This window comes from Nuphar pumila, chromosome 11 (assembly GCF_984573655.1).
Source record: "Nuphar pumila chromosome 11, dmNupPumi1.hap1.1, whole genome shotgun sequence".
Lineage (NCBI taxonomy): Eukaryota > Viridiplantae > Streptophyta > Magnoliopsida > Nymphaeales > Nymphaeaceae > Nuphar > Nuphar pumila.
In genome coordinates, this window is record NC_143259.1 from 17,836,975 (window position 1) to 17,863,253 (window position 26,279).

Genomic DNA, 26,279 nt, shown 5'->3' on the forward strand with positions numbered 1-26,279 from the left:
CATGCCAAGGGCTTCCAATGAACAAAAACTATATGGAGAAATATGGGCCTCCAATAAAATATGCCTAGGGCCTCAACTTCTCTCGAGCCACCCCTGCATGGATAGAGACATACCGTAGTATGACAGGCTGAGCCAGCGCAGCTAGGTCTCTGTGTCGGGGCAGTTTCTCCGAGTAAAATTCAAAAATAAAATGCATTTATAAATTTGTTTAGGCATGTGTATATAATTCTTCAAAAATTAAAAGTTTTCCTTATATGGCAACTCTCTCTCTCTCTTTGTGTGTTTTGGACAACCTTTTTTTTATAGCTACTTAAATATTTTATCCCTCAAAGTATTTTATGATGGTAAACTTTAGGCATGCGTATAATTTTTAAAAGTAAAACAACATTTTCACTCTCTCTCTCTCTCTATATATATATGTGTGTGTGTTTTGGGCAACTGTTTTTTTTTTATCTACTTATTTATTTTCTCTCCTAAGATATTTTAGGATGGTAAACTTAAAAAATTTAACTTCTCTTTTGGCATGTATATGTTTTTAAAATAAAAAATGATTGTACTTTACAACTAATTTGACATATTTTTCGAAATGCTTTATAATTTTTTATATTCTTTACATGTTCAAAACCACAAATATCTATATTTGAAAAGACCTTTTTACCCTTTGCACATGCAAACTTTTTATATATAAACTTCCTCCCAAATATGTAATTTTTTACAGAATAATCTCTCTTCTTATATTTTTATCTCTCTGACTCGATGTAAAAAACTTGTGTTTTTATAGTCATTGGAAAGTTGAGACTTAGGACTACAACTTTTATGTTTTGAGTCAGAACCAAAAACCCTTGTGGGGTTCTCTGAGTTTAAAAAATGGAATAGAAACATACTCTGCAGACCTCAACAACCAAACAATCTATCTTAAAAGGATTTTGACCAATAAAATGAAAGATTTAAAAAAAAATCTAGACAAAAATACCTTTCCAACGACACTTGATTCACTAGAAAATGATGAACGAGTGCTAAGATATAACCTCGACAACATTCCTAAAATAAGAGATGAACAAACATGGTTGTGTCTTTTTTGTCTATTTTTATGATAATTTTTTACTACCTGCATAAAAAAAACTAGAAAAATAGCAAAACAGAGACTGATCAAGAAGTTAACTTTCTAACACCACCAAGATTACTTTTATCTAATGAAAGGTCGGAGAGAAACATTCTCTGAAAGATAGATTATTTAATATAGGCAAGGATAATGAAGTCTGCATAAAATATATGTAGGGATAAGGAAATCTGCATAAAATATATACAAGAATGAGGAGTTTTGCATAAAATATACACAAGAATGTGGAAGGCCACATAAAATGAGGAAGTTCGCACAAAATATATACATAAAATGAGAAAGTCTGCATAAAATGAAGAAGTTCGCATAAAAATAATTGTGAACATTATGTTAAACTCATATCTAACAAAGTTCGTATATACCTTAGAAGTTCACATAAAAATAGTTGCGAATATCCTGTTAAACTTAAAAATTATATGTATTTAAGAGAAAATCACATGTTTAGGAGAAAAATTGCATATATAGGAGAAACTTTGCATATATTTAGAAAAAAATCACATATATAAGATGAACTTTGCATATATTTAGGAGAAAAATCATATATATTGAAATAAAATCAAATATAGGAGGACAATCAATATATTTAAGAAAAAATCATATATATAACAGAAAAATCAAATATATTTAGGAGGAAAATCACATATATATTTTTTGCAAAAAGTCTCTGTTCTTAGATCCATCTCTCTCTCATCCAATGTCAAAAACCTACGCTTTTATAGTCGTTGGAAAGCTGAGACAAATGCCTATAATTTCCATATTTTTGAGTAAGAGCTGAAAACCCGTCTAACGTTTCAGTTTTTGAGTTTCAAAAATAGAATAAAAGCATGCTTTGCAGACTGAAATAGTCAAACAATCTATCTTTCAGAGAAAATTTCTCTCCAATCATGCATCAAATTAAGGTGATCTTGGTGGCATTACAAAGCTAACGTTTTGATCTATCTCTTTTATTTTTATTTTTCTTGATTTTCAATGTAGATAGCAAAAAAACATCATATAATAGAAAGAAAAGGTGCAGTCGTGCTTATTTCAGTCTGTAGGGCATATTTTTATTCCAGTTTTGAAACTAAAAAACAAGAATTGTTTTTGGTTCAGACTCAAAATAGAAAAGTTATACGCCCGTGTCTCAGCTTTGCAACAACTATAAAATTACATATTTTTTATGTCGGATAAGAGAGATACAGATTTGAGAACAATGATTGTTCTGCATAAAATAATTATTGAGAGGAAATTCACATATATTTAGAAAGTCCGCATGTGTGAAAGCTAAAAAAAACTTTAAAACCAGATATTTGCGATTTTGGATATGAGGAGAATAGCAAAAATTATGAAGCATTTCGAAAATCGTATCAAATTAGTGGTATAGTACAATCATTTTTAGTTTTTAAAAAATAAAGCAAATTTCTCTCTCCCCCTATATATATGTGTGTGCTTTGGACAAATGTTATTTTATCTCTACTTACGAATTTTCTCTCTCAAGATATTTTAGGATGGTAAACTTAAAAAAATTTAACAAAAATTTATGATACTATCCCAACAAATAATGTTATTTCACAATGTAGCTGCAAATATTGAAATATTTTTATCATATCCCATATCCACCCACCCAATTTTCATCGAATTTTGATGATTTTACGCTTTCACTAACATTGTGATATAGCAAAACTCAAAAGTTTCAATGAAACTCGGCTTTGCCAATGAAACCGAGATTCACCTTAAATCGAAATAGCGAAACTTAAAAGTTTTAGCAATACTCTACTTTTGCCAATGAAACTGAAATTAGTTTATACATCGAATTAAAGAAACTCAATTTGTGAGACCAATTTTTTTTAACTATTTCTTTTATTCCACCTCACCCGTCATTCCATCACCACCACCACCACTTCTCCTTCATCACCATCACCATTGCTACCACCACCATCATCATCATTGTACCAATTTCATCCATTGTCACCATCATCACCATTGCCGCCACCACCACTTCTCCTTCATCACCATCACCATCACCATCACCATCACCACTATCATCATCATTGTGACCACTTTCATCTTCTGTCACCATCATCACCATTGCCACCACCACCATTGCTACGACTTTATATTGAAATAGTGATTGTGGGGGTTGTGACGGTGGTCACGGGGATGGAGTGTAAGAAAAGGAGTTGTAAAGTTTTGCTACTTTGATGTATAGGCTAATATCGTTTTCGCTAGCAAAACTAGTTTGGCTAAATTTTTTGAGTTTCACAGCTTCTATGTAAGGTGAATCTCAGTTTCGTTGGCAAAGCCGAGATTCACTAAATCACGTTTTAGTAAAAAGGTAAAAAATCGTCAAAATTTTAATAGCAATCGGGTGGGTTGGTACAAGAGAAATATTGTGATATCTTATAGCTATGCTATCAAATATCATTATTTCCGAGGGTAGTACTATCATTTTTTTTTGAATTTTTAACTTAAAACTGCTTATATTTCATAACCAGACAAAACAAAACAGCCACTTCAACCAAGCCTAGTTCATGGAAACCTAGACTGAAACAACTCTTAATAAGTTAAGAAAGTCAGATATAGGCAATCAATTCTAACTTACCTAGCCAACTTGACTGGTTTAAGTCTAGGAGCTGAGGCCCTGATGCGTACGCGAAGCAGATCAGGTCATGCTGAAAATGAGCCTTTTTGCTCATGCAGACATGTGACTGTCTGTTTGCATTTTGGATGAATGCCACGTGGTTTTGTTGACTTTTGAGCTTTTTAAAATGCAAATCACGATGTCAGCATGAGCAAAAACGGTCATTTTCAGCATGACCTGCCGTATGGTTCAGTGTTGGGTCAGGTGATCAATGCAATACCAAATCCGGTTAAGTACATGTGCCCCAATTAGGATGGGGCAGGTTATATGCCCCCAACACGTAGCTACAATGCATATGTGGTGGAGAACACTCAACACCCTCTCAATTGGAAGCAGATCTGAACATGAGCATTTTTGCTCGTGCCGACATCGTGGCCATCAGTTTTGCATTTTAAAAAGCTTAAAAGTCAACAAAACCAAGTGGCATTCATCCAAAATGCAAAAAGACGGCCACGATGTCAGCATGAGCAAAAACGCTCATATGTTCAGCATGACCTGTTCTGCTTCCCCTCAATTAGGATAGCCGTCACGTTCAGAAATCCTAAAACTGAATATAAATATGATTATTAATCGGATCCATATTCAGTTACGGAATTTGACCATCAGGTCCAGATTCAGGATGAACGTGGGATAACATCCAACCTAAGGTTATCAGAAAGGAAAAAGAAAACGGGAAACGTCTTGGTAAACAATGTTTTTTCAGGTGCATGTGAAACAGAAAATGGGAAACAAATCAGGAAACGATTGGAAAACGTTTAAAAAAAGCAATATAATAAACCAATGAAACAAAAAACAAAAAATATGTATCCTACAGAAGGAAAACACTTAGGAAACATGAAAAGCCTCGTCTCTCTCTCTCTCTCTCTCAGGAAAACGGGAGGTGGTGGAAGGCGGTGGAGGTTGTGTTGCTGACGACGTCGCCTCTTCCCACCCTACAGTCGATGCCCTCCCCTCGACCCTAGTTCTGATGGTCGATGCCACTTGCTGTCGCCGCTCGTAACCTTCGTGATCATCGCCCCTAAGATATCTCTCTCTCTATGGACGAAGACCGAAAAGAGGTAGAAGCTGAGAAGGGTTTTTTTTTAATGGATTTTTTTACGGGGGGGGGGGGGTTGGTTAATGGTTATCTAGTGCAGAAGTTAAATGGGGATATTGCTTAACCTTTGAATTGATTAAAAATAAAAAAGAACCCTAGTTCTAGATGGTTTTTTGATTTTTTATGGGGTTATGATTTTAGGTGCATGGTGATGGCGTGATGGGTATTTGAATTTGTGCTCGTAAATCTCTTGGTAGTTATTTTTAAAGCGTGAGTCATATTTTTTACTTGTTAGTTGATGCTTGGTATTTGAATCTTTTGCTTGTATTTTTTGGGTTGTTTTGGGGGTATAGGGTTTCTGTTTTTGGGTCGATGGTGGATCAGCCTCACAGGAGCTCGAAGCCGTCTAATGGCCCCGGGGAGGCCAAGCGGGCAGGGTCGTACGCGAAAGAACGAAAATTTTGATGCTTGAATCATATTCTCTCTCCTTTCTTCCTCTCTTCACTCCATGAAAGAACAGAGATTTCGACGCTTGACGCATAGATCTCTTCAGATCGCGTGCCTGATCGAATTCTGATGTCGTTTCACATCAGAATGTGTTTATCGAACTGAGTCTAGCCCGGGCCAGCTCGGTTCGTTGCCCTCCAAACGAGCTTAACGAACCTATTTTGACTTGGCCATGCTGAGCCTAAACACCAGTGGTACAGCAGTTTATTTGGTCGAGCCTAGCTTGGACTCGTGTGCATCCCTAGATCCAGCAGTCAAAGTAGGATCTAATAATCAGATATTAATCGAATCCGGTATTCAAGCCTGAATGCGAATGCATGTAAATGCCGAATTTTAAGTTAGTCAGATCCGGATTTGATTATAGCTTATCCCATCCGACTCCGAATCCGATTAGATAAGATCCGATTAAGTCGGACTAGGTATTGCCCAGATACGACCCGAGTCCGACCCCTCAAGAGACTCGTTCCATACTATAAAATCCCCCCCGCGTCCTTTTCTTGGGGAGGCATTTAAGGTTCTCTTTCTTTCTCGCGCGCGGGTTTCTCTCTGCGTATCTGGTTCTCGTCTGTTAGAGTGTTTTTGCTGTCCGCGGAGGGAAGGGAAACATGCCTCCTTGCTCGGCCAAGAAGGCGTCCGGAACGCCGACGCCGAAGAAATCCGCTTAGAAGTCCGCAAGGGCCGCGCAGAAGCAGCCGGAGCTGGTCAAAGTCGAGGAGGAGGAGGTCGTAGAGGTGGTGACAGAGGTTCCCGTGCATAATTCAGCGGATTCGAATGGCGCTATGGAGTCGAAAGGTGTGTTTTGCCTTTAGCTTCATTTGTTTCTCGATCTGCCTCAGTTCCGCTGGTTGTGTTCGGTCATGTAGAGAATAGGGTTCAAATTGTTCCTTTTCTGTTGGAGTTGGTTGTTCCCATGTGTTCGCTGGCAAATTAATCGATGCTTAGAGTTTGAAACCTTCGATTTGTTTATGGGATTCTATGTTGGGGTCCTTAGTTCAAGATGCTATTCTTGTTTCTTCTTGAGTAGAATTTTGCAGTAGTTTCTTTGAGGTTTTGTTTTGTATTTTATTGGTGGTTTATTGTAGTTTGTATTTATTCGTTGAAAGGTTTTGTTCTATAGAGTCTGTTATCACTGCAAAATTTTACTTTTGCAAGTTAAACTGACATTTGAAAAAAGGTTTTGAAAATAACTCACCTCTGTTTTTAAAATGTGGGAAAATTTCGAGGAATGTGACTTGCCTGTCGATATGAGGTTCAATCGTTCTTGGTGCCATAACCAGGGGTAATCGAACCAATGATCAATCTTATGCTTTGCTTTGTTTTGCTCAACCGTCTAAATCGTGGTTCTATTTCTTAAATACACAAAGAATCAGGCATCTGATATGAACTTTGGAAAATGCAGATTGAAAATATGATGTTTAAAGAGAACACCTTGAGAATCGTGAGTCATATTTGAGAAGTATTTTTGAAAATTGATTTTTGAAGAAAAGTTCTTTTTGAGAAAATTGAATTCTAAAGAAACTTTAGAGATTGTTGAGAAAATCGATTTTTCTGAGTTTTGAACCCTTGAATTGATCAAAAGGATGGGCGTGTAGCCCTATGAAATCTTTTTATGATGTAATGTAAACCTAGATGATGCATGAATGCATTTTGAGAAAATATTTTTTTGAAGAACTTGAAGAAAATCATTGATAAAAGGAATTTATGTGCCTTATAGAATTTAGATGAAATATATTTGCCGCATATCCCTGACTATGACCACGAATATGTATTGAATATAATTCATTTGATTCTAAAAGGGAAAAATACTTAGAAATTTTTTGAAAATATGCAATGATTTATGAAAATGCCTAAGAGTGTAGGTCATTTGTGGCTTAAAAGAAGATGATAAATCTGGATATTGTTCGTATTCTGACTATGACCACAAATACGAACTCAATCGAGTTTATTAACTCCTTAGAAACGATTGCACGTGCCATTCGTGTAGACCATGATGGGTTTGAATATGCATGAATCATCATCTATTACACAATCATATTATTAAAAATAAACTATATTCAATGCAACCCTAATCTAAGCTGAAAATTAAATTCTTATTCCAATATTTACATCAATAATTGAATTGAAATAAAGAAAAAGGAAAAGGAGAATAAAGGAAAATATAATCTTGAGTGTCCCTACAAAATTAGCAAACTCATTAGTGGATAAATGTCGGCTTTTCGGGATTTATCCAGCAATATTTGAAATTGAGGGATTTATCTAGATATAAGCCTTTTTTCATGCTTCCCTGAAATAAATATAATAAATGATGATGCAGAATTGAATAAATAATAAAAATAAGTAACTTTGAAATTCGAGACTTGGAAAAAAGGACCAAAATACCCTTGAAAATTGTCTTTTATTGCAAAACAGGGTTTTTAAAAAAATATTTTTGTAATTTATTTAATCCGAGGATCAAACGGATTCAAAACGACACCAAATCGGATGTACTGACATGATTATGAACATGATCAAACCCTAAAAATATGATGCTTTTCATGAAAAATTCAGAATATCATAAAAAAACAATTTTTGCCCGTGTTTCGCTTGAATCAGGACTCCGCGGGCATCCTGTTTTTATGATTTAACTAAATAATGCATCAAATGAATTTTAAAATTCGTAAAAATTGACATGGACACTTCTAACTCTAAAATTAAAATGCAATAAAAAATATAATTTTTGAGATTATTTTGATATAAAAATTAAATAAAAATATGAAAATATGCGGCTTTGCCCGCGGGCACGTACCTGTCACAGTGTCAGACCCGAATCAGGCATCAAATAGTAATGAAAAACTGTAAAATTTCACATGGAGAAACTAGACATCTGGAAAAAAAATAATCCTTTTTACAAATCAGAAAAACATCTTCGGTTAGGGAGATACGATTCTGGTAAGTTGTACCTAGTTCCGGCTTATACGTAACGATATGAAACAGATAGATCCGGTTTTGGGTGCAGGAAAATATAGCAGACAATCTTCAAAATTTATAAAATTTTACAAAGACATACTAGAGATTTTGACGGAAACAATCATTTTTACGGATCATCGATCGAATCTCCGGTTAAGGAGAAATCATTCTGGCAAGTTGACCTAGGGCTTAAACAATGTATAACGGTCTCTGAAAAACAGATTCTGATTTCTAATAAAGTAAAAATAGCAAAAAACGTAGAAAAATCTGAATTTTTTTACAGAATATACTAGACACCCTAACGAACACACTACTTTTTACGGATCGTCGATACGATTTTCGACAAGGGAGATATGACCTCGATAAACCGTCTCTGATTCTGCATAGCGTCTTCACGGTGCGGGAATCATGTTTCGGTTTCTGATTTTTTAAAAAGGGTTACAAAACTCAAAAAAAATTAAATTTTTTATTGAAAACCATGGAAAAACACATGATCATGCCCTAAAAAATTTGGATTTTAATAACGAATATAAACTGGGCAAATAATAGCATTATCAGACGGCCAAAATTCGAGATTACGAAGCTAAAACCCTAAATCAAAATAAAACATAATTTAACATGATAAATTGATAAAACATATAAGTAATGTCATGAATCATGATTAAATGTATGAATAACTGAAAATAAACATGAATATGATGAAATAAAAATAAAAACACAGGAAAGCACAATCGAACATTTGATTTGGCTACTAAAAGAGGGATTCGATCCATAGAGGGATCGAATCTTGATCTTTTTTGGACATTAATAAAATGAATATTATTAATGGATCAAAAACGTGTAAGGGACCATCAAACATCATCTGATCATCATCTTGAGGCCCTCACATGATTTCTTGAAATAAAAAAAGGAAAAAGCATGCTAAAAGAGGTGACAATGGCGATTTTAATGAAAAATAAACAAAAATTAAGAAAAGGGAAGAAGACCTTACCTCAAAGCTTCAATGGAGGAGGCTGGAGGAGGAAGAAGACTTGAGAGAGGTGAGAGAGGGATAGGAATATTAGAATTCCTGCAGAAATCAAAGACGAGAGAGAGAGAGAGAGAGAGAGAGAGAGAGAGAGAGAGAGAGAGAGCTCTGATATTGTTGGGAATCGGCAGCCTGTTTCCTTCACACAGTCTGCGCTAATACATCATTAGCATTAATAGGGTTACAATAATTCACATGGACAAAAATGCCCCTGTATTAGTAACTCATTACATTAAAATACAAACATATCGAATGGATATGTATCCTTTATGGAATGGATCCATATCCAGCCCATATTCTAATACCCTCCTTCAAGTTGTGCATGAGAGTGAACCATGTGCAACTTGTTCTTCAGATACCAGAAACGTTGACTTGTAAGACCTTTGGTAAACATATCAGCAATTTGGTCTTCTGAAGGCACATAAACTGGTTCAATCTCTTTGTCTGCTATCTTTTGTCTGATGAAATGTTGATCAATCTCAATATGCTTAGTTCGACTGTGATGAATGAGATTGAATGCAATTTGTATAACACTTTTATTATCACACATAAGTGTCGAATTTGAAATATCCTCCCTCATTTTTGTAAGTAGATGCCTAATCCAGGTCACTTCTGCAGTGGTGGTTGCCATAGATCTATACTCTGCCTCTGTGCTAGACCTTGCCACAACCTTCTGTTTTCTGCTAATCCATGAGACAAGATTTCTTCCAATGAAAACACAGTATCCTGAAACAGACCTCCTCTCATCTGGATCCCTTGCCCAGTCTGCATCTGTATAGGACAGTATGTTATGTTTTGATGACTTCCATGAAGATTGAATATATGTAAGTCCATCGCCTACTGTTCCTGTTAGATAGCGAAGGATGCGTTTGACAGCATCCATGTGACCAGTCTTTGGTTCATGCATGAACTGAGATACTTGATTGACAAAATATACAATGTCTGGTCTAGTAAAAGTAAGATATTGCAACATACCCACTAAACTGCGATACTTGACTGCATCAGGATATAACTCACCATCACAAATACTGAGCTTTTGGTTGACAACACTGGGTGTAGGTAGAGGTTTACAATCTGTCATTCCTGCTTTAGCCAGAAGATCAAGAGTGTATTTGTGTTGAGTTAATGACATTTTGTTATCTTGTCTGTCCACCTCTACACTAAGAAAGTATCTCAGTTCCCCAAGGTCTTTCATTTTGAACTGCATACTCAATTAAACTTTAATTCGTTGAATGTGGTCTGGAGCATTACCAGTGATCACAATGTCATCAACATATATGAGTAAGAAAACCAGGATGGTATCATTCCTGTATATAAACAGAGAATGTTCTAGTTGGGAACGAAAGAAACTATGTTTCTGAATTTCTAAGGAGAAGCTTTCGAACCATGACCTGGAAGCTTGCTTCAAACCATACAAGGCTCTGGTTAACTTGCATACATACTCTTTTGGGTCTCCCTTTGTATAACCTTGAGGCTGCTCCATGTAGACCTCTTCTTTTAAATTTCCATGAAGAAATGCATTTTTAACATCAAGTTGACTAAGGGTCCAGCCGTGTTCAATTGCCAAGCCAAGTATGATGCGGATAATTTCCATTTTCACCATTGGTCTGAATGTCTCATCGTAATCCTGACCATATTCTTGAGTGAAACCCTTGGCTACGAGACGTGCCTTGTACCGTTCAATGCTACCATACGGTTTATATTTAATTTTATATACCCATTTGGAACCAACAACATTCTTATCTGGAGGACGGCCAACTATCTTCCATGTTTGACACTCATGAAGTGCCTCAATCTCCTCATTCATCGCTTCAATCTATTTGTTGGATTGCACAACTTGATGAAAACCAAGTGGTTCATCATGTTTCTCAATCTTGGATAGAAAAATCTGAAAGTCCATAGAAAAGTTGTCGTAACTAACCCATTTTTCAATAGGATGTCTTATCCTGCCTGATCTTCTTGGTGCTTCCTTGTTATCAGGTAATGCAACATGTTCTTCAGCAAGTACATTTGTTTGCTCTTTGGGTCTCCTGGTATACACATTACCTTTGTATCTCAGACATGCTGTTTGTGATGCATCATTTGAAACTGTCTCACCATGTATGCCTTCAGGGATCAAAATAGTATCTTCGGCAGTATGTGAAATAAGTTCAGCACTAAGCCATGGATCATACCAATTACCAGTTGCATCACCATGTTCTCGATTGTAATTTGCTTTACTTTTCATAAAACTATTTTCATCAAAAACAACATTTCTGGAAATTCTAACCTTCTTACTGGCAGGGTCATAACACATGTAGCCCTTATGTTCATCTGCATAACCAACAAATTGGCATATGGAGGCTTTGTCCTGAAATTTAGTTCTCATGGATTTATCAATGTGTACATAACATGTGCATCCAAAAACTCGTAACTCATCATAATCAGGATGTGCACCAAAGAGAACGTAATAGGGAGACTGATTTTCAAGGATAGGCATAGGAAGACGATTTATCACATGAGTGACAGTGTGAAAAGCTTCTCTTCAAAGACTAATGGGCAAGTTACAATCATGCATCATACTCATTGCACTTTCCACAATATGTCTATGTTTACGTTCAACAATACCATTTTGTTGTGGAGTGTACGGGCAAGAAACTCTACGATGTATCCCATTATCTTAGAGAAAATCTAAAAATTCTTTGGAGGAATACTCACCACCTCCATCACATTGGAGAATTTGAATGTTTTGGGAGAATTGAGTTTTAACATAGGCATGAAAATGACGGAAGATGAAAAAAACCTCTGATTTGTGTTTCATAAAGAATATCTAGGTAAAACGAGAGAAACTGTCAATAAAAGATACATAATCTTTGCTTTCAGAAGAGGAAGGATTGGGGGCTGGCCCCCAAACATCAGAACATATTATTTCAAAGGGCATGGATGCTCTTTTATTTATTTGATGAAAAGGAAGTACATGACTTTTGCAGACCTGACAACTGGGACACATTTTATCCTTTAATGAAGATGAAACATACTCTGAAAGAAAACCATTGGACACTAACTTTTCAATAAAGACTTGACTACAATGACCAAGACGAGAATGCCAGAGATCTGACTTATTACATTTGGATATACTTAAGACGCTTTTGGAGACATGATCAGACTTGGGCTTCAGGACACTGGAGGCTGAATCTTCATTGAAGATATACATGTTTCCACGTCGCTCTCCTTTAGCGAACATCTCCTTCGTTTGAAGATCCTTGACAAAGACAGAAGTAGGAGTAAATTTCACAGATGAATTGGTAGAGTCAACAAGCTTAGAAACATAGATAATATTTTTCTTTATATTTGGCACATGAACAACATCAAATAAAGGAATAGATGACTCAGACAAAGGAATCAAGACATTGCCAATGTTTGAAATAGGGTGGTGAGTCCCATCTCCAGTTATAATATTAGATTTACCAAGATAAGGAGTCAAGGTAGAGAACTTACCTGCATTGCCAGTGACATGAGCTGCTGCCCCAGAGTCAACATACCATATTCCATCATCACTCTGTTTTAGATTCAAGTTGGCCATCACAGATAAGAGAAGATCCTTAGCATCATCACTGACTCGAAATGTACCTGCAGTTCCTGATGTAGCAGCATTTCTATTATTTTGTGTTCTGTTCTGATTTTGTGGATTGAACCAACAGTTGACTTTGATGTGACCACGTTTGTTACACTGGTAGCATGTGGGAACATTCTTTGAAATACTGACATTAGGATTTGGTGTAGGTAGTAACTCACGTCCACCCTGGATTGGAGTTCCCCTGCTTCTGTCACGTCCTCCTCGTGAACGATCGACTATTATCTCTGTGGCAAGAACCTCATGCGTAGATGATTGTCCTGCTGAAGCATTAGACCTGCTTTTCAGAGTCATCTCGTACTGAAAGAGTTTAGCACGTAATTCTTCAAAACTGAGTAGCGTAGGTAGACACAATAAGGACGTCACAAGAACATGATATTTTGGTCCCAGAGCATTCAGTGTCTGCTGCACATTTTCTTTATCTGACACTGGATATCCAACTATGGTTAACTGATCTGTGATGCTTTTGACTTGATTTAAGAATTCAATGATGCTCATTGCCCTTTTTTTTAACATCTAAATTCGCATTTGAGAAACAACACTTTGGCCTCCGATATCTGAGAGTAGGTTTGAGCTAAAGCCTCCCACAAAACTTTGGATGTGCAATCATCAGGAATGAAAATCAATACTTCTTGTGATAACGTGGAAGTGATGTGTGCGACAAGGGCCTGATCGCGCTTCATCCAAGAAACAAAGGCAGGATTGCGAACAATATTCGGCAATCCTCTATCCTCTTTGGCTTCAGTTATGATGGATTCTGGGGGCATTGGAATGAAGCCATCCAATTGACTTGAAAGGTCTTGACTTCGAATAAAAGGAGCAATTTGCCTTTTCCAAGTCAGATAGTTGTTTGTAGTTAACTTTTTCGAAACTAGCTGCCCCAAGAAATTGGAAGAAAGACCCGAATTGGCTGAAGTATCCATTTGTAGGCTTGTTGACAACCTTTTTTTTTTTGAGAAATAATACTAGTGACTGAAACTGGGCTGTTTTATCACAGTTGGCAGAAATCGGCACAATGTCACGACAAGGGAAATGGGAGCTCTATAATGAGGATATCAAAGACAAATTCCTGGTTGGAAAACCAGGGAACTGGATATCAAAGGCAGATTCCTGGTTGGAAAACCAGGGAACTCAATTTTACTGAAATCAGAATATAAGACGTTGAATATGATGAATCAACAGGAAACTAAAGAGTAAATTTTCACAACTAAAGAATAATAAAAAAAATATTAGAGGATGATGATGTAAAACAAATGGAAAACTAAAAAAAAACTTCGACCAATATATTTTCACGGTAGAAACTAGAAAGATAGGTATTAGGAGATGATAAAGCAAAGCTGGTTGGAAAACAGGAAACTCGACCTGTTAAGACTGGGCTGCTGAAGAGGATGAAGGAGACTCGGTTGAAGGATGATCCACTGAAGAGGATGATCTGCCGAAGAGGAAGACTGGTTAGATTGGAAAATAGGAAACAGGAAACTTGACCTGATGAAGGAGGTGATCTGCTGAAGAGGATGAAGGAGACTCGACTGAAGGATCGTGCTGAAGAGGAGACTCGGCTGAAGGATCGCGCTGAAGAGGATAAGCTTTTCACATTTCGCTAAATAAAATGAAGGAGACTCGCTGCTCGTTGAAGGATCTATTGTTGGGCGTGGCTGAAGAAGATGAAGGAGACTCGACTGAAGGATTTCAGCCTCTGAATGGGAAAGACTCGGCTGACTGAAGAAGAGATGGAGCCGATGCTGAATGGGAAAGACTCGGCTGACTGAAGAAGATGAAGGCGTGCTTTTCACGTTTCGCTGAAGAGATCTTTGATACCATATTAGAATTCCTGCAGAAATCAAAGATGAGAGAGAGAGAGAGAGAGAGAGAGCTCTGATATTGTTGGGAATCGGCAGCCTGCTTCTTTCACACAGTCTGCGCTAATACATCATTAGCATTAATAGGGTTGCAATAATTCACACATGGACAAAAATGCCCCTGTATTAGTAACTCATTACATTAAAATACAAACATATGAAATGGATATGGATCCTTTATGGAATGGATCCATATCCAACCCATATTCTAATAAGGAAGAGATGCCCTGGTCGAAATCCCCATGGACCCTTTTTATAGATTTTCAAAAGAACATTAATTAGGGTTAATTAGAGAGTTTTATTATTTTTCGAAACTCTCTTAATTAAAACTAATTAAGAGGGGCGATTTTCCTAAAGACTTCTAACCCAAACCAAACCCTAATTAGCTAACCTAATTGATTTGAAAGAGTCTTAAATGTGGCGCCACCTCTGTGGGCCCACATTTGGTTTTTAAAACATTAATTAAAAGTTAAAAACAAGGTTTTAAAAATACTAAAATAAAGGTGGAGTTTTAAAATCAATTTTGACTTTTTCAAAACTTCTAATCTAACTCAAATACTAACTAAACCCTAAACTAACCTAAATACCTTCAAATGTGGCGCCACCTACTGTGGGCCTTATTTGGTTTTTCAGAAAACGATTTAAAAAAAACTTGAAAATAAAGGTTCGGAAAGAAGTTAAAATAAAAGCTAGATTTTGAAAACAAAAGTTTTTAAATCAACTAGAGTTCTAAATGAGTTGAAAATCTCTCAAATGTGGCGCCAGTTGTGTGGGCCCCACATTTGGGTTTTGAAAATGTTAAAATAAAGATTAAAAAGGGTTTTTAAAGCAAGGTTAAAATCACTAGATGAAAATCGAAAGATTAAACAGTCCTAAACTAACCCAAACTCTAGACTATAGTCTTAAACCAACCAAAACTTCATGATAAAGTCCTAAAACTTTGAAAGTCTGAAAGTTGGGTTTTTGAAAGACAAACGAAGGGGTTTTGAAAGATTTTCTCAGAGATTAGTGAAAATGAACAAAATGACGAAATCAGAGTTAGAGTCCTAATCAATTGAAACTCTAGAATAAAGTCTTAAAATTTTGAAACTCTGAGAATTAGATCTGTTTTCGAAAAACAAGTAAAAATAGAAGTAAAAAGATTAAATCAGAGTAGAGTTCTTGACCGACTGAAACTCTTGGGCAGAGTCCTAAAATTTTGAAACTCTAAAGTAAAGTCCTAGAATTTTGAAATTTGATTTTTTGAAAGATAAATGAAGAAGTTTTTAAAAGATTTTATAAAAAATGAAGTCAAGTTTAGAGTCCTAATCCAATTGAAACTCTAAAATAAAGTCCTGATCCGACTAAAACTCTAAAATTTTGATTTCTTTTGAAAGATTTTGAAAGATAGAGTCCTATTCCGACTGAAACTCTGTGATAGAGTCTTAGTCCGACTGAAACTCTAAAATTTTGGTTAAAATGAAAGAAATGAACGAGGGATAAGGCTACTTCTGATTTAAAACCAAAATGAAATTCTGAAAAGGTTTAAAAAGGTGAAAAGACAGAGTCCTAATCCGACTAGAACTCTGAAATACCTAAAATTTGAGAAATCTAGATGAAAGGAATGGTTCAGAAGTGACTCCACCTGGATGGATCCCATTCGAGAATTGAGATCGGTTAAAAATTGAGTTTGAAATTAATCTAGATCGCTTTCTAAGGAAAATATTTTGAAATAAAGGAATGTAAGATCCTGGGGGTTGACAAATGGAAAATGTCGTTTTAAAACCCAGGTTTTCGAAATTGGTTTCGAAAGAGGATTTTAAAACTCGAATCTGGATTGAAGATTTAAAAAAAAATAGAGTGCTGGATCTCGAGAATGACATGCAATGCAATCAAAATACAATGAAATGATATGAAATGATATACAAAAATGTAAACCCTGAGCAAGGGATTTGAAGTCCCGGACCCCTAGCAGAGACAGAATTGAACATTCATGTTTTAGAATGAAAATTGAGGATTGAACATCAGATCTGATATTGGATCCGATCCAAATATGAATTGAGTCTCGGATATAACTAAATTTTTCAAGAAGAGAACTGATCCGGGCTGCAATTATTGATTATACCATTTTGGGAAATGATAAAATGATGTTTCAGACAAAATGATCCAAGAAATGATTTTGCCCCTGTAGGGCATAGAATGACACTAAAAACGAGGTTTGAATTGATATTGACTGGTTTAAACTGAATCCTAAGGTTTCTGAACTTAGAGGAACTAAAGTGACACTGACTCACAGATTCCTCAATTGAATAATCGAGAAATGGTACAATTCTCAGAGAAATGATGAGAAATGATCACTGCAGTGAAATAGACAACGAGACTGCACTGTGTTTGAGCTAGAATGAAGGTCATGAATACTGAGGTAAACTAATTTCAGAACTCAAACACTAGCTCAACTAACTGGATTTAGCTCAATTCCAACTGAAATAGGCTAAAATGGGTTCCTAGACTGCAAGAAATGAAATTGAACTGAAACCGAGCCACTTGAACTTCTGGTGAGCTTAAGTTAGACTCAGGGGAATAGGGTCGACTGAAATTGATTGACTCAGAGACAATTGGTTGGGATTTGAGCTAGAAATGAGCTCATTTCTCAAGAAATGAACCAATTTTGGCTGAAATGGTCAGAAATGAACAATGTTTGCTCATCGTGAGCTCAGTTGAGCTAAAAATGACTGACATTCTAACTGTTATTAACTTAAAATGAGCTTGACTGGATCTAAATGACAGGGATCTCAGGCTACTTAGGGGTAAAATGGTAAATTTTTTGACAAAGCGGGGTGAAATGACACCTAAACCTGGATTGACTTAGGGCTAGACTCCTAAGGAGACTGACATCTGCTGAAGGTGGGTGCTTGAAGATGAACGAGGAAAATTTGGGGTGTTTACAGAGTTTCAGTTATGGGTTTAAGTAATCGATGGATCCTGGAAATACCTGACACATGCTCGAACCTTTTTTTTTCCTCTTTTCATTCTTGGTGGCCTTGTATTCATCTCTCTTTAATAGTTGGTGTTTTAACTCTTATAGTCTTATTACTTTTAGTTACATAAATCGTGTTTATTGAAAGCGCTAGCTTGTGCTTTGGGGAAGGTGATCTGTGGTAGAATTTTTGGGTACTTGTTCTTTCCTTTCTTGGATGCAAATACCATTTAATCATTTTCTCCATTACTCTCTTTCTCTTTTTAAGTTTCCTTTAACTTGTAGTCTGCATGTGCGTCTCTATTGCATCTACTTCCTACATATACAACGCTGCAGAAGGCAAAAACTGCCATGTTCTTGTTGGCTATTAAGCACAAATAGTTAACACTACAGGGAAGGTAGCAGATGAATCGACTTCTGACATGGTCTTATGGGCTATTGCCTATTGGTATCAATTGTTAATGCTGAAAGAAAGATGCATATGCACGTAGGTTCGGTTTATTTCTTCCCTGACAATCATGTTGATCCCTTTGTTGACAATGGTCCATTGCAAACGATGGTTGCATATGAAACAATCCTGAATCTGCAGTTGCTTTCTTTTTTTATATGGTTTGATGAGGTTGCAGTTATTGTTTTATATACAGGGTCTCAAGTCTGACTAATTTGTGTCAATCTGGTCTTTCTTGTCTTTGTTGGGTTCTATTTCCACCTCAAAATTCATAGATTATCGGGTTTAAGCTAATTTTTGTTCTAGCAGACAGCTCAATAATAATGGAAGATGAGTTTTTTTTTCTTTGTATGACATAGGAAGAACTGAATGCTGGTTATGATGATTAAGATAAAGGTGAACACTTGGAATTGGAGGACAACAAATGAGAATCCGAGCCTGAAGCGGATGTTGGTATTGATTATGTTGAACAGAATGATGATCAGGAAGAAATTTAGGAAGTTGATGAAGAAGAGGGTGAGGAAGGAGGAAGATGGTGATATGGTTGATGAGGAAATGGAACATGGGGGTAAAGATATTGACGGTGAAGGGGATGAAGAGCATGATGATGGAAACCATGATCTTGTTGATGCATATGAAGATGAGCATCATGAGGTTGTCAATGAGTGTCAGAAGCAAAAGGAATTTGAAATTTTTGTTGGCGGTTTGGACAAGGATGCTACAAAAGAGGATCTCAACAAAATTTTCAGTCTAGTTGGTGAGGTTACAAAGGTAACTATCCCAAACTGACCCTCAAAAATTTTGCATGAATTTTTTTAAATGAATAAATAATTTTAAAACTTTGTAGAAAGGTATTTAGGGACTCGAGCACATTACTGATTTAATATATACAATTCAACAATCATTCTACACATAAAATAAATAAAATCATGAATTTATATTGAATCGAATTTAATAAAATAATATTCATTTGGGCTACCGTATCATAATTAAAACTCCCAACTCTATCATAATTTGGGCTACCGTATCATAACACTTGCTCCTTTCGTTAAGTCTGTCCTTTCATCATTGAGCCTCAGTACCTAAAAAAAGTTTTTAGGAAACGAGGTAAAAAATTGAAGTTCTCGTAGGAAAAATTCAACAGTAATAAAATTAACATAAATCAAATCAAACATAAGTTTAAGAGGGCTCAACAAACATCAGATATTTAGAATAAGCTTGCAATATAAGCACTTCAATTCAAACAACTAACAATCTCATACTAAATTGGATGCATCAATACAACATGTGACTTTTTAACTTTAATTATCAGTATTGGTTTTGCATGCATGTCCCTATTTAAATGCACACAATGAAATTTTCATTTATATAAAACTCACAGATACTCAAAACCGGGTAAAATTTTTATGATTTAAGGCAGTTCTCAGTGGCATGTTAACATACGATTTATATTTTATTAATTGAGTTCTACACATGCTTCTTGAACGATGTCAGGAATCAATACCATCAATCAGAACATTAGGAATCATCACCTAATGCTGGAACGACAAGAAAATCAACATTCATTGACACCACTTTCTTGGTATATCAATAATTGTAATTAAGTCTAACAACACCACCCCCATGCAAAATGGTGTGAATTCTCTATAACCATGGCTGAGAACACGAACCACACATCGGGTCCTTAGATAAAATAATTCACATGGAGTTTAGTATCCTCACGGTCTCCCATCACCGTCATTCGAGGTTCTCACCCTTTCAGAAGGCTACCAAAGAAGAAAACTTATTATACTATTTGATCTCTGTCACCATTCTTAATCAATTAAGAGTTCTTTACACAAAAACAGTTATGCAAATCAACATGAAATAACAAATTTGGGCCTTTGCATTGTCAATTTTAACCGTGTAATTAATTCAAGGTAATATAAAACATTTTTGCAATGCATTTAAAACATACTATTTCAAGAGCAACATATGCACTTGAGATCTAAAACCTATATTAGGTTCATACATAATCACTCCACAATTTAATGTCATTGCAAAATTTTTCAATGAACAATAATTATACATAAATATTTATTTTTTTTCACTGTGTCACATCAATGCATAATCATAGCACATGAACCATTGCATATTGTAAGACACCATTCAGATTTATCATAATAGAAAAAGTTTAAACTTTTTTTAACGAAAATCAAATTTTGGACAACATAAGAAAATTTCAGATTTTCAAATAAGATTTTCTTAATACATTTAACATATTAGACTTAACGATTTTAACACTGTCTATTAAGCCCAATGCTCAACCCCAATATATATATATATATATAATCAAAGTATGTTCGGCTGTCAGACAAGATTCAGTGTCAGCCGCAAAAAGAATGAGTATTTAACAGATATATTTTTTATGCCAAAAATTTTAGTTTAAAACTGTTCAGATTTCTTGTTTTATAAATCTGGTAAATTTTTTTTTTGAATTAAATGCGCATGTTCAATCATGATATAAATGTCTTCATTTTTATGAACATACGTTAAACTGATTTGGTTACAAATACTATTTCTTGCTGATCAAGAATCAAGTACGATTAAAACTTCCAGATTTACACTATGACCCAACTATGTTTAAACATAATAAAGTGACAGTAAAGAAAAATTCTATACAGGAATACCAAACTGAATACATATCGTGAATATTCAACAATACCAATTAACCTAAATAAAAGACATATATGTACTTTTTGGCTTGACGTCACCTGTAAAGATTGCCCACTCAGCTTAAAAATAAAACAAGTAATTCATCCGCCAAACATGTTTTTTTTATTCTTTTCATATTACCAATGAAATCCCTACATATGACTTTTAAACCCATCTAGAATCCATATATGAATTTCTAACAAAGGCAATCGAACAAACAAACTGATCAGATTTTAGAAAAAAACGCGAATTGAAAACTACAAATTCATCGTGATCCCAGTTTAAGAAACACACAGATTGATATATGTTTATATATATAAACTCAAAAAAGAAGAATGATTCAACCAGTAGGGAATCTTGCCCATAATCATCAGAGTAAATATTTGGTTATATCTCCAAACTTCTAGTTTTGACATAACACAGGCAGCAAGGCATCACGTACTTCAGCTTATTGATTATGCATGCCCACATCAATATATAAGAAATCAACACGAATCCATTTCAGAAATCAAATAACATACAAAATTATAACTCACATTTACACGATTAAAAAAAAAGAAAATCTACTTGCATACAAATTTTTCCTGAATTGAAAATACAGAGTTTATATTATTTAAAATATAGGTTTTGTATTAAATCCAATCAAAATGTAGATTCCAAAACTAGTTTTACATAAAAAAATGTTTTTTAATTCAACTCACAATCTGCCCAAAAACATGTATATAATAGAACCATATTGTATTTTAATTTTAAACCCATGCTTGAATCGATCTACACTAGATCCCACCAAACTGATCTAAGAGAATCCAGTACCTTTGCTGTTTCGAAAGAAAAGGAAAAAGAAGTCGTTGCAAAAGAGAATCCTTCTCAATTTGGTGGGATCTAGTGTAGATCAATTCAAGCAAATGTTTAGAGTTAAAATATAATCTGGTTTCTTTTATATTTTGGGCAGAATGTGGGTTGAATTAAAAATCTCTGTTTTTTTCATGTAAAACAAATTTTGGAATCTGTATTTTGATTGAATTTAATATAAAATCTATATTTTAGATGATGCGAACTCTGTATTTCAGTTAAGGAACATTTTGTATGCAATTAGATTTTTTTTTGTGAATCGTGTAGATATGAGTTATAAATCTGTGTTATTTGATTTCTGAAATGGATTCGTGTTGACTTCTGATATATTGATGTATTCATGCATAATCGATAAATTGAAATATGTCATGCCTTGCTACTTGTGTTATGTCAAAACCAGAAGTTTGGGGATATAAAAAAAAATTTACTCTGATGGTTATGGGCAAGATTCATTGTTGCTTGAATTATATTTCTTTTTTGAGTTTATATATATAATTATATATCGATTTGCGTGTTTCTTAAACTGGGATCATGATGTATTTATAGTTTTCAATTTGCATTTTTTTTCTCTAAAATTTGATCAGTCTGTTTGTTCGATTGTCTTTGCTGGAAATTCATATACGGATTCTCAATGAGTTTAAAAGTCACACGTAGAGATTTGATTGGTAACCTGAAAAGAAGAAGAAGAAAACTTACTTGGCTGATTAGTCTCCTAATGAATTACTTGTTTTATTTCTAGGTTGAGTGAGTAATCTTTAGAGGTGATGTCAAGCTCAAAAGTATATATATATATATATATATATATATATATATATATATATATATATATATATATATATATATATATATATATATGCCTTTTATTTATGTTGATCGATACTGCTAAATATTTAGGCTTTGTATTCAATTTGTTTTTTTTATAAAAAGTTTTCATTTGCTGTCAAACTTTATTATGTTTAAACATAGTTGGGTTATAGTGTAAATCTGAAAGTTTTAATCACGCTTGGTTCTTGATCAACAAGATACAATATGCGTAATCAAATCAATTTAACGTGTGTTCATAAAAATGAATTTTTATTGCCCAGGGCAATCGACATCTATGTCATGATTGGACATACATATCTAATTCAAAAAAATGATTTACCAGATTTATGAAAACAAAAAATCTGAACAGTTTTAAACTAAAATTTTTGAATTGAAAAATATATCTGTTAAATACTCATTCTTTTTTAGAGCTGATAGTGAATCTTGTCTGATAGTCAATAAGACTTTGATTATATTTATATAAATATATATGTATAACTTGATATTGAACTTTAGTAATTTTGTCCCAGTTTTGGTTGAAAAGATAAATTTGATTTTGGTGTCATTTTATTTTAATCTAATTGGTTATATATATATATATACATATTGGCGTTGAGCATTAGGGCTTAATGTCTACTCTTAAATTCGTTAAGTTTGATATGTTAAATGTATTAAAAAAATCTTATTTGAAAATTTGATTGAAAATCTAAAATTTTCTTATGCTGTCTAAAATCTGTTTTTTGTTAAAAAGAGTTTGGATTTTTGCTATTATGATAAATCTAAATGGTGTCTTACAATATGCAATGGTTCCTGTGCTATGATTATGTGTTGATGTGATATCGTGAACACAAATTTGAATATTTATGTACGACTGTTGTTCATTTAAAAATTTTGCAATGTCATTAAATTGTGGAGTGGTTATGTATATGTTGCTTTTGAAATAGTAAGTTTTAAATGCATTGCAAAACTATTTTATATTGCCTTGAATTAATTACACTATTAAAATTGACAGGGCAAAGACCCAAATTTGTTATTACATGTTAATTTGCATAACTGTTCTTATGTAAAAAACTCTTAATTGATTAAAAATGGTGAAAGAGACTAAGCAGTGTAATGAGTTTTCTTTCTGGTTTTATGAAAGGGTGAGAATCTCAGATGACGGTCATGGGGGACCGTGAGGATACTAAATTTTGTGTTAATTATTTTCTCAAGGACCCGATGTGTGGTTTGTGTTCTCGGGCACGGTTGTAAGGAACTCACACCACTTTGCCTGAGGGTGGTGGTGTTAGACTCGATTGCAATTATTGATATTTCGAGAAAGTGACATCAATGAATGTTGATTTTCTTGTCATCCTGGCATTAAGTGATGATTCCTAATGTTCTGATTGATGGTGTTGATTCCTGATGTCGGACGAGGAGTATGTGTAGGACTTAATTAATAAAATACAAATTGTTTGTTAAGATACCACTGAAAATTGCTTTGAACCTCGAAAATTTTGCCTGTTTTGAGTATCCGTAGGTTTTATATAAGTGAAAATTTAATTGTGTGTATTTTAGTAGGAACATGCATGCAAAAACAATACTGATAATTAAAGTTAAAAAGTCAAATGTTGTATTGATTCATGCATCCCTAAATGCTTAATTTAGCATGAGATTGTTTATTCTTTGAATTGATCTGCTTATATTGCAAGCTTGTTCTGAATATTGATGTTTGTTGAGTTTTCTTAAACTGATGTTTGATTTGATTTATGCTAATTTTTTTATTGTTGGATTTCGAGAGGGTCTCATGCGAGAACTTTGGTTCTTACCTCATTTTTTAAAACTTTTTTTTAGGTATTGAGACTTAGTGATGAAGTGTCCGACTTGCTGGAGGGAGCGAGGGTTATGATACATGACTTTTGACAGAGTTGAGAGTTTTTATTTTGGGGGAATATGTTGAATCCTAAATGAGGATTATTTTATTAAATTCAATATAAATTCATGGTTTGATTTATTTTATGTGTTGAATGATTGTTGGGTTGTATATATTAAATATGTAATAGGCCTAGGTCTCTTAGATACATTTTCACAATGTTTTAAAATTATTTATTTGTTTAAAAAAATTTGTAAAATTTTTCTAAGGTCGATTTGGGGTAGTTACAGAGTTAGAAATCATAAACTCGCACTCTAGAAGCAGTCTCTGCATCATTGATAAAAAGTATTTTGTGAATTTTTATTTCTTTATTGTCCTAAAATTATGAAAATTGTTATTTTGGTAACATAGACAATTATAATTAAATCAGTGTATGATGATTTAATTTGCATGCTTGATGTGATTATGTTTCTTTGGCAGGATCAATCCCAAGCTATGTAACATAGACTCTTCTAATAAGGCACCGCACCCGCGTCACACTCTCACCCATGTGGATACGATACTTGGACACGACTTCCTTTGTGTCTGGTGAAGTCAGCCACACTGAGGTCCATTTCTGTCCAAAGGTAAATTTAGTTGACCCTAACCAAGTCCAGTTTTATCTATATATATAAATACATAAATGTTGACTCCTACATATAGTGTTAACTTAAAACTGTTAATATATATATATACACCATCCCCGTAGTCCCGCACCCAAGTTTTTTTAAAGTGTCACATCGCCATATCCGCACCCATATCCACTCACACCTATATAATATAGATCCTAAGGTATAGTTTAATAATAATTTTTTATTTTAATTGATTTTTAGATGTATACTCGTGACCACGCAAACACTCTTGAGAGCTAGTAGGAATAGAGGGACTTCATGACGAATACAGCCTGACCGAGACAATCATTACATATATTCAGGCACAAACTGCTCAACTTGCACCATGCGCTAACCCCACGCCAGTCGTGACCCCTAACACTACGAGAAGTTTCTAAAGTTGGATCCGCCAACTTTTTTTCGGAAGGCCGACCCTGAAGTCATCGAGAGCTGGGTCGAGGAGATAAAGCATGTTTTTCGCGTTCTGCCCGTACTAGAGGACAAACAGACTGATTTTGGCACCTAGCGTCTGAAAGGTGATGCCAAGATATGATGGGACACACTTCATAAAGTGAAGTTCACCGCGGTGGAGTCTATTTCCTGGAATATCTTCTGAGATGAGTTTCTGAAGGCCTACTTTCCCTCGTTCGCTAGGGAAAGGATACAACGGGAGTTCTTCGAGTTGATTAAGAGGAACATGAGTTTGGTGGACTATACCACCCAATTCCGAAGCCTTGAGCGTTATTGCCCTAACCTGTTTATTGATGACAAGGCGAGGGTATCGAAGTACGTGAGAGGACTCAAGGATGGGATACAGGTGCGTGTAATGACTAGTCGTCCTACTACGTTTAGTGATACAATTGAGTTAGCTTCCATCCTGAATGAGGAGTGAAAGCGATTCAAGGGAGGCCAATCCAAGAAAACGGGTGACACTAGTAATGGTGTAGCTCAGAAGCATCCACCTACTGGTGGTAAGACATAGGGTGCACAACATAAGAAGCAAAAGACTTAGCAGGGGAACCACCAGAACCGTCTCCAACATAAGCATCCGCAGCAGGCGAAGGTACTACAAACATGTTAGAGGTACAACAAGAGTCATCCTTTCGATTCATGTCCTCTTTTTACTGAGCTTCGCTATCAGTGTAAGCAGTTAGAGCACATTGCACAGTACTACCCGAACAAGCCAGGAGTCCAGGGCAATCAGCAGTAGCAGGTGCAGAGGAAGACCAATGGATGTGTGTATGTCATCACAGCTACAGAGCAAAACAATCAGAGCGATCTGATCGAAGGTATTA

At 35.0% G+C, this 26,279-nt stretch overlaps 1 protein-coding gene across 1 annotated transcript; it reads left to right on the plus strand.

The window, feature by feature from the left end:
- The first annotated feature begins 5,880 nt into the window (after nucleotides 1-5,880).
- LOC149822129 (uncharacterized) lies at nucleotides 5,881-25,003 on the plus strand. Its single transcript, XM_089981169.1, has 3 exons — nucleotides 5,881-6,075; nucleotides 18,492-18,903; nucleotides 24,815-25,003. Exons 2-3 carry the CDS (start codon nucleotides 18,502-18,504, stop codon nucleotides 24,833-24,835), a joined length of 423 nt encoding a protein of 140 aa, XP_089837295.1. The 5' UTR covers nucleotides 5,881-6,075; nucleotides 18,492-18,501; the 3' UTR covers nucleotides 24,836-25,003.
- Nucleotides 25,004-26,279: the final 1,276 nt, after the last annotated feature.